General features: G+C 44.7%; 1 protein-coding gene across 3 annotated transcripts in view; it reads right to left on the bottom strand.

Annotated features, from left to right (window-relative positions):
• CEP112 (centrosomal protein 112) overlaps positions 1–14,914 on the bottom strand; it is a 309,494-nt gene that overhangs the window by 260,761 nt on the left and 33,819 nt on the right. For 2 of the 3 annotated variants that reach the window (XM_061145039.1, XM_061145038.1), the window contains exons 5-6: positions 3,968–4,058; positions 1,638–1,715 (exon numbers count right to left, since the gene is read on the bottom strand). In XM_061145039.1, coding sequence (XP_061001022.1) covers positions 1,638–1,715; positions 3,968–4,058 — 169 coding nt within the window. The remainder of the gene's footprint in view (positions 1–1,637; positions 1,716–3,967; positions 4,059–14,914) is intronic. The other variant, XM_061145040.1, reaches the window with a different exon arrangement.

Here is a 14,914-nt window from a genome sequence, read left to right on the forward strand (position 1 = left end):
CCAGGCTCTGGGTACAGCCACCACGTCCAGCGTGTGGCTGCAAAACAAGACTGCAGCCCTGGAGACCACAGAGCTGAAAGCGTGAAACTCCCCGATTACTCTCCGAACGAAAGCAGTCTACGATAAAACGGTGAAACCCCTGAAATGATTCCGCCATCAGACAACCAGGTAGCTGACAGCGAGCCAACCCTCCCGTTTTCCTGGAACCAAAGCTTTAGATGCCCTTCTGTTCAGTCGCCAGTCAGTCACTAAGCATTCTTTATTCTCTTCTAAATGTTTTCCTTTTCCATCTCTTCCATGCTCGGAGTCATAGCAAGGTGGAGCCCCCACACATGACTGCTCCCCTTCTCCATTTCCATACACATCCAACACAGCCTTCATACCACCACCCACTCAGCCTCCTTAAAGCACTGCCTTCATCAAAGATCATTATTAGCAAGAAGGGTTTCAGGGTTTTTATAAAAGTAACAGTCCCTGATGTAGGCAAAGAAGTAAAAAATGAACAGTCCTATATACTTCTGGTTGGAAAATAAGACTGGTGTATGCCTTATGGAGGGCAATGTTCCAAGACCTAACATAATCTAAGAAAGCAACCAAATAGGTACAAAAGGATTCTTTCAAGGAATTCTGTTGCACTTGTTACTTATATTAGCAATAAACTGGAAGCAACCTACATGTCCAAAATATCAGAATGCTTAAGTAAGTTATGAACTATCCACTCAAAAGAAAAATTAGTGCTACCATTAACAGTCATGCTAATAGAACTACTGTAAACCTATCCCAAATTTAAAACAGCATATAATAAAATAGCATTTATAATATGACCCCAATTTTGTTTAAAGTTTAATTTTATAAATACATGCAGAAAAAAATGAGGGAAAGATATATGTAACAAAATGTTAATACATCTCTCAGCATATCTGACTTTCTGCATTTTTCAAATTACAAATTATTTTTATAATAATAAAGTTGGGTTTTTTTTAAAAATTGATTAAAGCCCTTTTCACTTCCTGAAAGCATTAAAGAGCCTGTATGTACAGTGGAAACGTGGAGGCGGGGGAACTAACCTCAGAGCTCACAACCGTCTCAAATCTGAAAGCGGAACTTCTGCTTTAGCAGTCAAGCTCCAACAGGCCCCAGCCCAGCAGCCCTGCCCGCCGGCCCCCTGTGCGAGCCCCGCTTTCCCCGCCTTTCTTCACGCCTCCTCCGGCCTTAAGTTCCTGGCCCCTTTCCCTCCACCCTCCAGGCACACGGGCGCCCCAGCCTCCGCAAATGAAAACTGTCCACAATGGTGGTTCGGGCCTGAAGTCTGCCAGAGAACTTTCTCACTCACGTGGCCTTCAGTACCCTACTTTCTGGGTAACTTATTCTGGTATTCGATCACATGCTGTCTGAAACTGTATTTAACTGTTTCATGTGTGTATCTGCCATCTCACCAACAGGAAAGCCAGCTTGTCAAGCACAGGGACCACTCACGCTTCTTTCCTGTTCCCCAAGTCCTTCCCAGCACTCACCCAGGACTAAGTGTCTAACATCGGTAAGAGTCATTGTTTAGAATTAAATTAGTTCAGATGTTTCCCAAACACAAAATGATTCTGCCACATCAACATACACTCGTAAAACAAATGCTTTTTTACCCCAAGATTCCAACTATTAAGGCGAGTTTCCATGTCGCTGTCATCCAAAGAAAGAGTAGATTTTTTCAAATGAATATCCTGAAACACAGAAAAGAAAAACAGAATGAAAACAAAAGACAGAATGGAGGAAAGAAGGAAGGATGGAAGAAGTAACAGAGGAAAGAAGGAAGGAAGGGCAGAGGGGAGGGAGGGAGAAAACAGGACGAAATACGTGTCTTCAGAGTAACGAGTGTCCGTGTGCGTTTTGGTAACGCTCAACCGCCCTCAGAGGAAAGCACAAGGCTACAGCTGAGCTGGTCCGCAGTTCCAAGGGATGACTGTTTCATACAGCCGCTTAAGGCTATGAGACTCCTTCACAGTATATTTACATTAACTGGGTTTCAAAAAATCAAAAGAATATTTTAAAAAATAATCCAGACTCTTTAAATTCTTTTACAAAAAGTTTTAATTGTGGTGTACCATGGTAGTTTTAAAGGAGGGAAAGGGAACACTTGAAAAGATGAATTACTTACTCTCGTTAAAATGAGTTAACAGGGAAGTTTGGGTTGATGTCCAAGAAACTCTTTGTTCTTAAATTGTTTCTCATTATACACCGAACATAAAGAGAAATGAGCCTTGGATTCACATCATGAAAACGTAATCATGGTAATTCTTAACTTTCTTAAAAAATTAAAACTCCATGCTCTTTTCCCTGCTGTATAATTTTTTATATTACATATCTATCAAATCAGATTAAAATCATAATTAACTGAGGAAAGCCAAAGATCTGTGTCCAGAAATGGACAATGATCTGAAAGCCCAAAAACTTATGAAGGTAACTCGGTATAAAATAATAATGTATATTTTACAGTACAGCTAAAAAATTTATTTTATTTTAATTTAATTTGTTGGTATAGCACTTTCATGCTTTTAGAAAACCTTGTGCATATGTACCAAGTCACTCCAGTCGTGTCCAGCTCTTCACGACTCCATGGACTGTAGCCTGCCAGGCTCCTCTGTCCATGGGGTTCTCCAGGCAAGAATACTGGAGTGGGTTACCATTTCCTTCTCCAGAGGATCTTCCTGACCCAGGGATCCGACCAGTGTCTCTTACATCTCCTGCACTGGCAGGTGGGTTCTTTACCACCAGCTCCACCTGGGAAGCTCCTAGAAAACCTCATTGCTGCTGCTGCTGCTGCTAAGTCGCTTCACTCGTGTCCCACTCTGTGCGACCCCATAGACGGCAGCCCACCAGGCTCCTCTGTCCCTGGGATTCTCCAGGCAAGAATACTGGAGTGGGTTTCCATTTCCTTCTCCGGAAAACCTCATTACTAACAAATAAATCTATCTATGGTCATTTATATTATCTGAAGTAATGAAAAATACACTAAAATGTTCTTCATATTTTACTAATTTGAAATCTAGAAATTAATTAGAAACTAATTTAGAAACTCAGAAACTAATTAAAAATTTACAAATTTCTATTGAACAAAATGTTGGGTTTACTATTTATACTGTATTAAAATTCATTACTGCCTCTACAGTTGGTCCCTTGCTTTTTGAATGTTTGTGTGTGTGAATGAGAATATCTTTTAAAATGTACCTCCCTTGTTTATTTTAAATAAATATGATGATTAATAATAAATTCACAAATATTTAAAATGTGTTCTTCTTTATATCAAGAGGCTTATTAAAGTTCCAAACTGGAATTCCCCATCACTGGAGAAAATAGAAGGAATTATATGTAGAGCAAACGTGCTAAAAAAGTCAAGCATCACACATGGCTTGCTTAACTAAAAGGCTTGTAACCCAAGACAAGCCAGAATTATGCAAGGATGGAGGCAAGCAGGCAAAGTCCTTCTCTTTACGAAGCTCACTAGCTCCACGTTCAAACAGTATCTCTGCTGAGTCTAACATGCAAGAGAGGTGTTCGTATTTCAGGATGTGAACAGTCCACCTTCACCAGGAAGGAAGTGTCCTCTACTTCACTACAAACCAGTCCCATTTCTAAGTTTATGACCACTGTGTGTCTAGTCATTTTTATACATACACAGAGAAAAAGGGGAAAAAATAACTAAAAAATGAAGTTTTTCAAAGTTATTTTTCAGTGCCCGGGAAAAATGACAGACTGATGAACACGATGCTTCAGAATGTTAGGGAAAGCAGAAGGAACAGAGCAATATACCCAACACGTCCCTTTCTTTGAAGTCAGGATACCCACCAAAACCATCAGACTGTCTACTGTTTGTCAGGAATCACAGGAATTTAACAATATGAAACTAAAAATGTGTGGAGATATTTCAAAACAAGAAGAAAACAAGCAGAAAAGCGAGAGTGAAGTCTGATCTTACACAATCCTTTGGGGTAATAATCCGTCCATCTTCTCCGTGGGTTGGACTCATAGACTGTGATCTGGTTTGGAACTTCGCAATGCATTGTTCCCTATTAAGAGACCAAAACAGTCACAGTCAGAACTGGGGGAATTCAGAGGACATGAGGGCATTAAAATCTAGGACTATCATGTTTTTTTCTTTTGGAAATGAGATGGTTGTTTATATTAACAGTGATATTTCAATAGCAAAGAAAAAAAAATACAGATAATAACCACTTGTATCTCACATTTTACTTCAATTAGGTGACACAACAAATAAAATGTCACCTAAATGTCACATGCTTTCTTACAAACAAATACTGTTGTCAAGTGGGACTATAATAAACCACAGGTATTTCCCCTTTTTCTAAGAGTAGGAAGAGAAAACTTAAAGCATACCCTCTCAAAGAAGATAAGTGTTTTAAAAGGTTAGCAAGTTTTGTTGGACTCATGTTTCACATTAAGATAAAGTCTTAAAACACATAAAATAACAAAACTTTCATGTAGCTAAAAGTCTGAAAATTCAAAACCATGTCAGAAACCACAGATAAATCAAAGTCCTAAATTTAAAAATATGCCATGTTAATTCAGGTAAAATATAATAAGCACAGCATAAACAGGAAAATGGTTTAAGCTTCCAGATGAATTTGAACAAAAAAGATTTTCCTCCAATATAAAATATACCAAATATTCAAAATGCCATTCTCCATATTCTACTTTAGCCTGGAGTCTCCCAGATATTTTTATTCCAGCTACTTCAGTGAAAGCTCCATGATGACAAATACCTGTTCTCTGAATGGCTCCTTCAGGAGATACAAAATGAAAATGAACCATTATTGAATGAATTTAAGTCACTGACTTTCAACTTCTAGCCATATCAGGATTTCCCTCACAAGCTGTGGGTCATCCTAAGTGTTCCCAAAAGACAGAATTGTAGTTCAGAAAGACAAGGTTAAAATGAATGTGGTTTTTGGTAGTTAACACTGACAGAATGACAGTCCTTAGACTAGTTACTAGGTAATTTAGAATTTCTGAAAAAAGCTGTTTTAAAGAGAGCTGTGGACTTTTTATACCCTTAATCAATAGTCCAGATATCCAAACACTTAAGAATAAATGAGAAAAAGAAATAAAGTGACGTTTTGAGGATAATCTCATCAGTCAGTGTGCCTGAGCGGATGAGCAGCTCTTCACGCTTAGCGCGCGGCACAGACTACATCGCAGTAAGCAGTGCCTGCACCTTAAGAACAGATTAAACGGTCATAAAAAGAGCGCTGCTGAAAAACTGAAAAAATGCTTAAATATTAAAAGTCATTCTTCTCACGGAAAATGTTAATAAAAAAGAGCACTGAAACATTTATCTGTTTATCACACCGGGCGCATCCACAAACCAGCACGTCCTCTGAAGCGGCGCGCAGCCGTCCTCCGGGCCGTCCCTCGGCGAGCCTGCCGGGGGCGGCGGGCCCGTGTCCTTTCCGGTCCCCCCGCGGGTGCTGCGCGTGGGGTCAGCAGGCGCAGAGCGGCCGGACGGCCCACTCCCTGCCTCCCCGTGGAGCCGCGGGGACGCCGCGCGCCGGCTCCGCGGGGCCTCCTTCCAGCTCCCGCCGCCGCGCCGCCCCGAACGTGCCTGGCCTCCGAGCCGGGAAGCTCGGCGGGGTCCGGCCTGGTCAGCCCGCTTCTCAGCTCTTCCGCTAGTTTTTCTCCCTCTGCCCATCTCACACAGGCTCTGATCCCTGAGTTCTGTGCCCAGCCTTATTTATTTTTCTGTTATGTGCTTCCCTGGTCAGTTCAGTGTATACCATTAGTTTCCAAATCACAAGGGGAAACTGATCACCAACCTTCATCTCCAGTCCAACCTGTTCTACTGCCCTCCACCCCACCACAAACACACATTTGACAGCCTTCCCTCCAATCCAACCTGCCCGAGACAGGGCACGCCATGTCCCCAGTGCAGGCCGAGTGAAGCAGAGACCGTCCACGTCAGCTCCTTGTGGAGGCCACTGAGCCAAACAAGACGGAGGTCAGTGTCACTGCTGACGCACACATAGGACGCTAAGCATGGCGGCTCCATTTCTTGCTACTGATGATGACTCCAGATGGAGACACAACTAACTGCAACTCTGAACTGCAGCGGTCACGGTGACGGGGCCAAGGTCACAGGGACGGGGCCAAGGTCACGGTGACGGGGCCAAGGTCACAGGGATGGGGCCAAGGTCACGGTGACGGGGCCAAGGTCACAGGGATGGGGCCAAGGTCACGGTGACGGGGCCAAGGTCACAGGGATGGGGCCAAGGTCACGGTGACGGGGTCAAGGTCACAGGGATGGGGCCAAGGTCACGGTGACGGGGCCAAGGTCACAGGGATGGGGCCAAGGTCACGGTGACGGGGCCAAGGTCACAGGGATGGGGCCAAGGTCACGGTGACGGGGCCAAGGTCACAGGGACGGGGCCAAGGTCACGGTGACGGGGCCAAGGTCACAGGGATGGGGCCAAGGTCACGGTGACGGGGCCAAGGTCACAGGGACGGGGCCAAGGTCACGGTGACGGGGCCAAGGTCACAGGGATGGGGCCAAGGTCACGGTGACGGGGCCAAGGTCACAGGGATGGGGCCAAGGTCACGGTGACGGGGCCAAGGTCACAGGGATGGGGCCAAGGTCACGGTGACGGGGCCAAGGTCACAGGGATGGGGCCAAGGTCACGGTGACGGGGCCAAGGTCACAGGGATGGGGCCAAGGTCACGGTGACGGGGCCAAGGTCACAGGGACGGGGCCAAGGTCACGGTGACGGGGCCAAGGTCACAGGGATGGGGCCAAGGTCACGGTGACGGGGCCAAGGTCACAGGGACGGGGCCAAGGTCACGGTGACGGGGCCAAGGTCACAGGGATGGGGCCAAGGTCACGGTGACGGGGCCAAGGTCACAGGGATGGGGCCAAGGTCACGGTGACGGGGCCAAGGTCACAGGGATGGGGCCAAGGTCACGGTGACGGGGCCAAGGTCACAGGGATGGGGCCAAGGTCACGGTGACGGGGCCAAGGTCACAGGGATGGGGCCAAGGTCACGGTGACGGGGCCAAGGTCACGGTGATGGGGCCAAGGTCACAGGGATGGGGCCAAGGTCACGGTGACGGGGCCAAAGTCACAGGGATGGGGCTAAGGTCACAGGGATGGGGCCAAGGTCACGGTGATGGGGCCAAGGTCACAGGGATGGGGCCAAGGTCACAGGAATGGGGCCAAGGTCACGGTGACACAGCTGGAGGCCACGGCAAACAGGGGGACATAGGGCAGGAGGCAGAGCTTCACCCTCGGTTATCCTGCATGAAGAGCCGGTCGAGGTGCTCACAGAGACCACCTGTAGCTGGGGCAAGGAGCAGGGTCACAGAGGCATCAGGATTCCCGTGGAGGTACAGGAAGAGGGAACACCGGCACAGAAAGCAAGATCTCAGCATGCTAGTGAGGGTCCCTGACAGGAGCGCCACCTTACTCCTCTGAAGGGCCAAGACTGTGGGAAATACAAAATTTCCCCATCATTTCTCCCCACGGCTAATGTTGTGTTACTCACTCAGTCACATCCAGTTCTTTGTGACCCCATGGACTGTAGCCCACCAGACTCTTCTGTCCATGGGATTTCCCAGGCAAGAATACTGGAGTGGGTAGCCATTTCCTTCTCCAGGGGATCTTCCCGACCCAGGGATTGAACCTGGGTCTCCTGTATTGCAGGTGGATTCTTTACCATCTGAGCCACTACGGAAAGGTAAAATATGTCAACAGAAATCCAGAAACATCCTCCCAGCATCCGTGTTGATCCCAGATACTACAGAATCATAGACTTGTCACTATAAAGATAAAGAGATAAGTAATGAGATGTAAGATTTAAAAGTCTAAAAAAGGACTAACTGAATGTCCTTCTTCTAAAGAAACATAATATACATAGAAAGTTTCTAAACAGTCTTTTTAATTCGTTCTCAATGTGATTCAAGTAGACATTTCAGATAGAAAAGGAAATAAACAATCTGTGATCATAAAAATGTGCTTAAAAATGAAAAACACGATTGCCAAATTTTAAAACCACAATGTAAGAAGAGAATGACAGGTTAAATACAGCATAAAAATCAAACCAGCAAATTAGAAAACTAGTTCAAGAAATATTCTGAGAACACACAAAAAATAAAGGAATGAATATAATGAGTGAAAATGTAAGAGATGAAGAAGATAAATTCAAAATCTCTTATATCAAAATAATATGAATTCCAGAAGGTTTAAATAGAAACAGAAACTAGAAAAATAGTAATTAAAGAAATAGCAGTGACAATGCCAGTTAAAACTGCATTTTAACTGGAGAAGAGCCTAAACAAATAACCTAGGATATCTCTTTTAGCTCAGACAAAAATGCAATTAAAAAAAAATGTAATATCATGCTATCGCCAAAAAAGACCACAAGTAAGTGTTGGTGAGGATGTGGAAAAAAGGAAAACCTAATACTCTATTAATGGGTATGTAAGTTGGTGGAGCCACTATTGAAAACTGTAAGGAAGTTTCTCAAAAAACTAAAAATAGAACTACCATATGATCCAGCAATTTCACTCCTGGCTATATATGCAAAGATGAAAAACACTAATTCAAAAAGATACATGCATCCCAATGTTCACCAGTTCAGTTCACTCATTCAGTCTTGTCCAACTCTGCAACCCCTTGGACTGCAGCACGCCAGGCCTCCCTGTCCATCACCAATTCCCAGAGTTTACTCAAACTCATGTCCATTGAGTCAATGATGCCACATCCAACCATCTCATCCTGTGTCATCCCCTTCTCCTTCCACCTTCAATCTTTCCCAGCATCAGGGTCTCTTCAAATGTTCATCGCCCCTGGCAAAAACCATTCAACTTTCTGCCTCTCTGAATTTACACTTCATTCATGTAAGTGGAATCAGAAGGTATTCCTCACATTGTGACTGGCTCTTCCGCCCTCGCATAATCACTTCGAATCTCACCCATGTTGTAACATGTGTCAGAATTCCCTTCTTCTTTGAGGCTCAGCACTATTCCACTGCATTGCATACCACATTTTGTTTATGCGTTCATCCACGGGTGGCCTCTTGGGTGCTTCCACCTTTTGACTGTTGCAAATAATGGTGCTACGCACACGTGTGTACAAATACCTCTGCAGGCCCCTGTTTTCAGTTATTCAGGATATATGCCCAGAAGTGGGGGTTCTGGATGACATGGTTATTTTATTTTTAACTTTCCTGATGACCTGCCAATGATGTCCAACTACAGCCACACCATCTTACACTCCTACCCACAGTGCACGGGGTTCCAGTCCCTCCACATCCTGGCCAAGCATGTAGTCTGTTCCCTCATCTGTTTTGCAGTGGTCATCCTAACAGATATAAGGTTTGGATTTGCATTTCCAGAATGACTAGTGATCATTTCTTTGCAGACATGTCTGTTCAAGTCCTTTGCTCATTTTTTAATCAGTTGTTTGTTTTTATTGTTGTTGAATTGTGGGACTTCTTACATATTCAGGATACCAGTCGCCTTTTCAGACAGGTGATTTGTAAATACTTTCTCCCATTCCATGGGTTGCCCTTTCACTCTGCTGACTGTCCCTTGATGCACAAAAGTTTTTAGGTTTGAGGTAGTCCAATTTATCCAGGGCCTTTGGGGTTGCTGGCTGTGCTCTTGGTACATATCCAGTAAATCAATGCCAAGCCCACTGTCACGAAGCTTCCTTTGTATTTCCCTCTGAGAGTTTTACTGTCTTAGATTTTACCTTTAGGTATTTGATCCATTTTGCATTAGATTTTGTATGTGAAAAAGAACAGTTCAACTTCATTCTATTGTATGTGGATGTCCAGTTTTGCCACATCATTTGTTGAAAAGACTGTCCTTTCCTCCTGAATGGTCTTGGCATCCTTATCAAAACTCACTTGACCATATATGCAAAGGTGTGTTTCTGGGCTCTCTATTCTGTCACTATGTCTGTCTTTATGCCTGTACCACACTGTTTCCTTTTTAAATTTTATCCAATCATTCATTTGTCCATTCATTCATATATTCCTTCGGCAGATAACTGAGTAACTGTCTTCCATGGTATAGTGACAGGTCTTAGGAATCCCACTGTGAACAGGCTAGAGTCTCCCCCTCAAGGAGCTTTGTGAGGATGAACCCCAGGCTGATATCAGAAAACACTACACCCCTTTATTGTTTGCATAAGATCGTTCTCAATCAGTCTTTGTATTGTCTTCATAAAACGTGGAGTCACAGGAAGAAAAACCCTTCGGTGTACCGAAGGACGGTGGCTTCTACATCACTATTGCTGGCAGACTCTGCTGCCTCCTTTGCCCAATGTGGGCAGAGTGCATCAAGTGTCGAGGGGGTGCGCACATTTACAGTAGTGTCTGTCCTCTGTGGGCTTCCCTGGTGGCTCAGTGGTAAAGAGTCTGCTGCCTGCAATGCAGGAGATACAGGCTCGACCCCTGGGTCAGGGAAGTCCCCTGGAGAAGGAAACGGCAACCCACTCCAGCATTCCTGCCTGGAGAATCCCATGGACAGAGGCACCTGGCAGGTGGCACACAACGCAGTTACAAAGAGTTGGCCACGACTCGGCAACTGAAGCAACAACTGTCTTTGTACAGAGGTCGGCACGGGCACACCTCCTCTTTGCCCCAACAAGCACCTGACACCAGGTACACCTGCAATTTCCAAAGGCAGTGTGTGCACGACGGACTTTTGGCGCTCACGCTCCAAGTGATTATAGCATTTCAATGTAGCCAGTCAAGAAACTTTTAATTCAAAAACCGCTAGTTATTTTTATTTAAAATGCAAAAAAAAAAAAAAAACAGTTCTTTCATTACAAAAGACAAATAAAACTGGCCACAGATCTAGCCTCCCACGTTTCCCAACACACACACTGGACATGAACTTGGCCACCGTGTCCAGGCCTTGCTGTCCCTCATGCGTCTCAGACCAGCATCAGCGCTGACTGTCCTGCACGGCGGCCGGCACACCTCGGCTGGGAACACCATCCTTGCTAGATCCCAAACAGTACCGGCGGGAAAGGAGCTTACGAGCAGGGCTGTAGCACTTCCGATGGCTTTTCTCAACTCTAGCAATTCGTGCAGGCACTTCTATCCTCTTTTTCTTTTGCACTCCTCTTCAGGCTGTATTGGGAGGTGCAAGCTACTATTAGAGCAGGTAAGGTTAAAACTGCATGTTGGTGCAGAAGGCTTGCTTTATCCTTCGCAGATAGCACCACACTGCTTTGATGACTGTGACCATGTAGTAAGTCTTGAAATTAGAAAATGGTAGAATTCCAGTCTTTTCTTTTCCAAGACTGTTTTTGCTATACAGTGTCACTTGAGATTCCATATGAATTTTAGGAAGAATTTTCTTTTTTCTGGAAAAAAAAAAAGCCACTGGAATTTTGATAGGGATTGAATTATATCACTTTGGGTCATACTGTACATCTTAACAATATTAATTCTTCCAACCCATGAACACAGAATGTCTTTCCATTTACCGTGGTGTCTTTTTAAATTTCTCTCAACAGTATTTTGTAGTTGTTTTTTGTTTTTTTTTTTTTTTTTAGTGTACCAGTCTTTCACCTCCTTGGTTAAGTTTATTCCTAATTATTTTGTCCTTTTTGATACTATAGCAAATGAAACTTTTTTAAAATTTCCTTTTCTGATTGTTCATTGCTAATGTATAAAAATGCAACTGATTTTTCTGTGTTGGTTTTATTAGTTTTCCATTGAGTTTTCTGTATCTAAGACCACACCATCTGTGAACAGAGATTCATTTTCTTCTTTTCAATTTTGATGACTTTTCTTTCTTTTTCTTGCCTAATTCTCTGGTTAGTACTTCCAGTACTATGTCAAATAGCAGTGATAAGAGTGGGCGTCCCTGTCTTATTAGTGCCCTTAAAGGCAAAGTTTTTGCTTTCACCATTAAGTATGCTATTATGTGTGGGCTTTTCATATATGGCCTTTATTATTTTGAGGTAGTTTCTTTCTATTCCTAGTTTGTCAGGTATTTTTATCATGAAAAGCTGTTAAATTTTGTCACATCTTTCCCTGCATCAATTTCTGAGATGACTGTGTGGCTTTTTTCCATCATTCTATATTATAATCATTGTTCCACTTGTCAAATTTTCCTTGCATTCTAGGAATACATCCCGCTTTGTCATGGTGTATAACCCTTTCACTATGCTGTTGAACTGTCTCCCAGCAATTTTCTGAGGGATTTTTTCATCAGTGTGCACCAGGAATACTGGCCTGTGGTTTTCTTCTCTCGCAGTGTCTCATCTGGCGTCGGCACCACGGTGGTGCTAGCCTCACACCATAAGCCTAGAAGTACCCGCTTCTCTGCTCTTCAATTCTGGAAGAGTTAAGGAGAATGGGTGCTAACCAGAGGATGAGATGGTTAGATAGTATCACTGACTCAATGGACATAAACCTGAGCACACTCTGGGAAATAGTGAAGGACAGGGGAGCCTGGCATGCCGCAGCCCATGAGGTCACAAAGACTCAGACATGACTTAGCAGAGCAACAGAACTTGCCAGTGAAGCTGTCTGGTCCTAGGCTTTTCCCTGGTGGGAGGTTTCCAAGATGACTTCAGTCTCCTTGATTCCATGGACTACAGTCCATGGGGCTGGAAAAGATCGGACACAACTGAGCGAATTTCACTTTCAGTCTCCTTACTAATTGTAGGTCTGTTCTTCTTCTTCATGATTCGGTCTGGGTAGATTGTGTGTTCTTAGAAATTTACCCACTTAATCAAGGTAATCCAACTTGTTGATTCACAACTGCTTCCTGTACTCACTCATAATCCTTTTTATTTCTGTAAAATTGGTGCTAATGTCCCTTCTTTCATCTCTGATGTCAGATGAGTCTTTTTTTCTAGACAATTCAGCTAAAAGTTTGTCACTTTTGTTAATTAAAAAAAAGAAATCTTGGTTTCCTTGATTTTCTCTAATGCTTTTTCCAATATCTATTTTGTTTTTTCTACTCTAATTTTTATCATTTCCTTTCTTCTGCTAGCTTCAGTTTGTTCTTTTTCTAGTTACTTAAGATATAAATTTGCTGATGTGAGATCTTCCTTCTTTTTTCATATAAGTTTGACAACCATAAACTCCCCACATAGCACTATTTTTACTGCATCCCCTAAGTTTTGGTATGTTGTGTTTTCATTTGTCTCAAAATGTTTTCTAATTTCCCATTTGATATCTTCTTTGCTTGATTAAGAGTTTGTTATTTAATTCCCACATATTTATGAATTTTCCAGTTTTACTACAGATAGTGATTTCTAGTTTCCCTACACACACAGGATTCACAGGAGGCCTACAAAGGTTCTGACAAAATTATACTAGCAAAATCACTGCTCTTGGACCAAAAAGGACAGGGTAAAAATGAAAAGGGGCCACTGGACCCCCAAAATTCTTCTGGAAGGAAGCATACTAAGAGAACTACCCAACTGCAAACATATACTATTTTTCATGAAAAACAAAGGATAACTCAGAAGGTAGAATCAAAAGCCTCCTCCTACTTGGAGGAGCCAAGAGACACAGAATATTATATCCAGGTCTTGAGCTCTAATTAAGGAACTTTCAACATTTGCCCAACTGGGCTTCAGAATTGCTATGGACTCCTTTGTACCTCCTATCATTCTCCTTTTTAGAAATGTCTATAGTGATTATTGTATGTTGGGTGTGTGGGAAGCGGGTAACTATTGGAATAGACATTTCTCCAAAGAAGATATACAAATGGGCAGTGACTACGTGAAAAAATGCTCAGCATCATTAGTCATTAGGGAAATGTCAATCAAAACCATAATGAGGAGGGAGGAGCCAAGATGGCGGAGGAGTAGGACGGGGAGACCACTTTCTCTCCTACAAATTCATCAAAAGAATAACTGAACGCAGAGCAAACTTCGCAAAACAACTTCTGATCGCTAGCTGAGGTCATCAGGCGCCCAGAAAAGCAGCCCATTGTCTTCGAAAGGAGGTAGGACAAAATATAAAAGATAAAAAGTGAGACAAAAGAGCTACGGACGGAGATCCGTCCCGAGAAGTCTTAGGCGGCATTGCTTGGGGTAGGGTCCGGGCCTGAGTGCCCTGAGGACAATCGGAGGGAGCTTCTAGGAGTTGCCAACTTGAACTGTGGGAGACCAAAAGAGAGAGAGTAAATTAGCCGGCCTGAACACACTGCCGGCCGTTCGCAGAACAAAGAGACCGAGAAAGTCCAGAGAAGAGCTCGCAGGCTGCGGACCGGCCCAGCCCCGCCGGAGGCAGGAGGCAGTGGGGAGGGGAAGGTCGCGGCGAGACACAGGGCGCAGGCACCCGACCGGCGCGGGCGGGGACGGGGGCTGGGGACGCGGAGGGCGGAAGGCGTGCGCACCCGACTGGCGCCAGCGGAGACTGAGACTGGGTCCGCGGAGGGGAGGGGGCGCGCCACACCTGGGGAGAGTGCGCCCACCGAGCCCCTGGCTGCCTGGACCGCTCTGACGGGGAAGGCACAGAGAGCAGGCGCAGCTTCTCCTTCCGCGCTTTTGTGGAACACCCGAGGGCTGGAACCGCGCGCAGCGCGGGGCGCGCTCCATATAGAACAGCCGGGAGCCTGAGCAGCGCAGCCGGAGAGGGCAGCGTCAGCCCCTCCTGGCAGCCCCAGCCCATCCCCGCGGCGCAAGCCCCGCGGCGCAGAGCGACGGAACTAGCTGCCTGAATAAGAGTCCACCTCCGCCCGCCTGTGTCAGGGCGGAAATGAGGCTCTGAAGAGACCGGCAAACAGAAGCCAAATAAACAAAGGGAACCGCTTCAGAAGGGACCCATGCAACAGATTAAAATCCCTCTAGAAAACACCGACTACACCGGAAGGGGCCTGTAGATATCGAGAAGCGTAAGCTGGAACGAGGAGCTATCTGAAACTGAGCCAAACC

This window comes from Dama dama, chromosome 5 (assembly GCF_033118175.1).
Source record: "Dama dama isolate Ldn47 chromosome 5, ASM3311817v1, whole genome shotgun sequence".
Classification (NCBI taxonomy): Eukaryota; Metazoa; Chordata; class Mammalia; order Artiodactyla; family Cervidae; genus Dama; species Dama dama.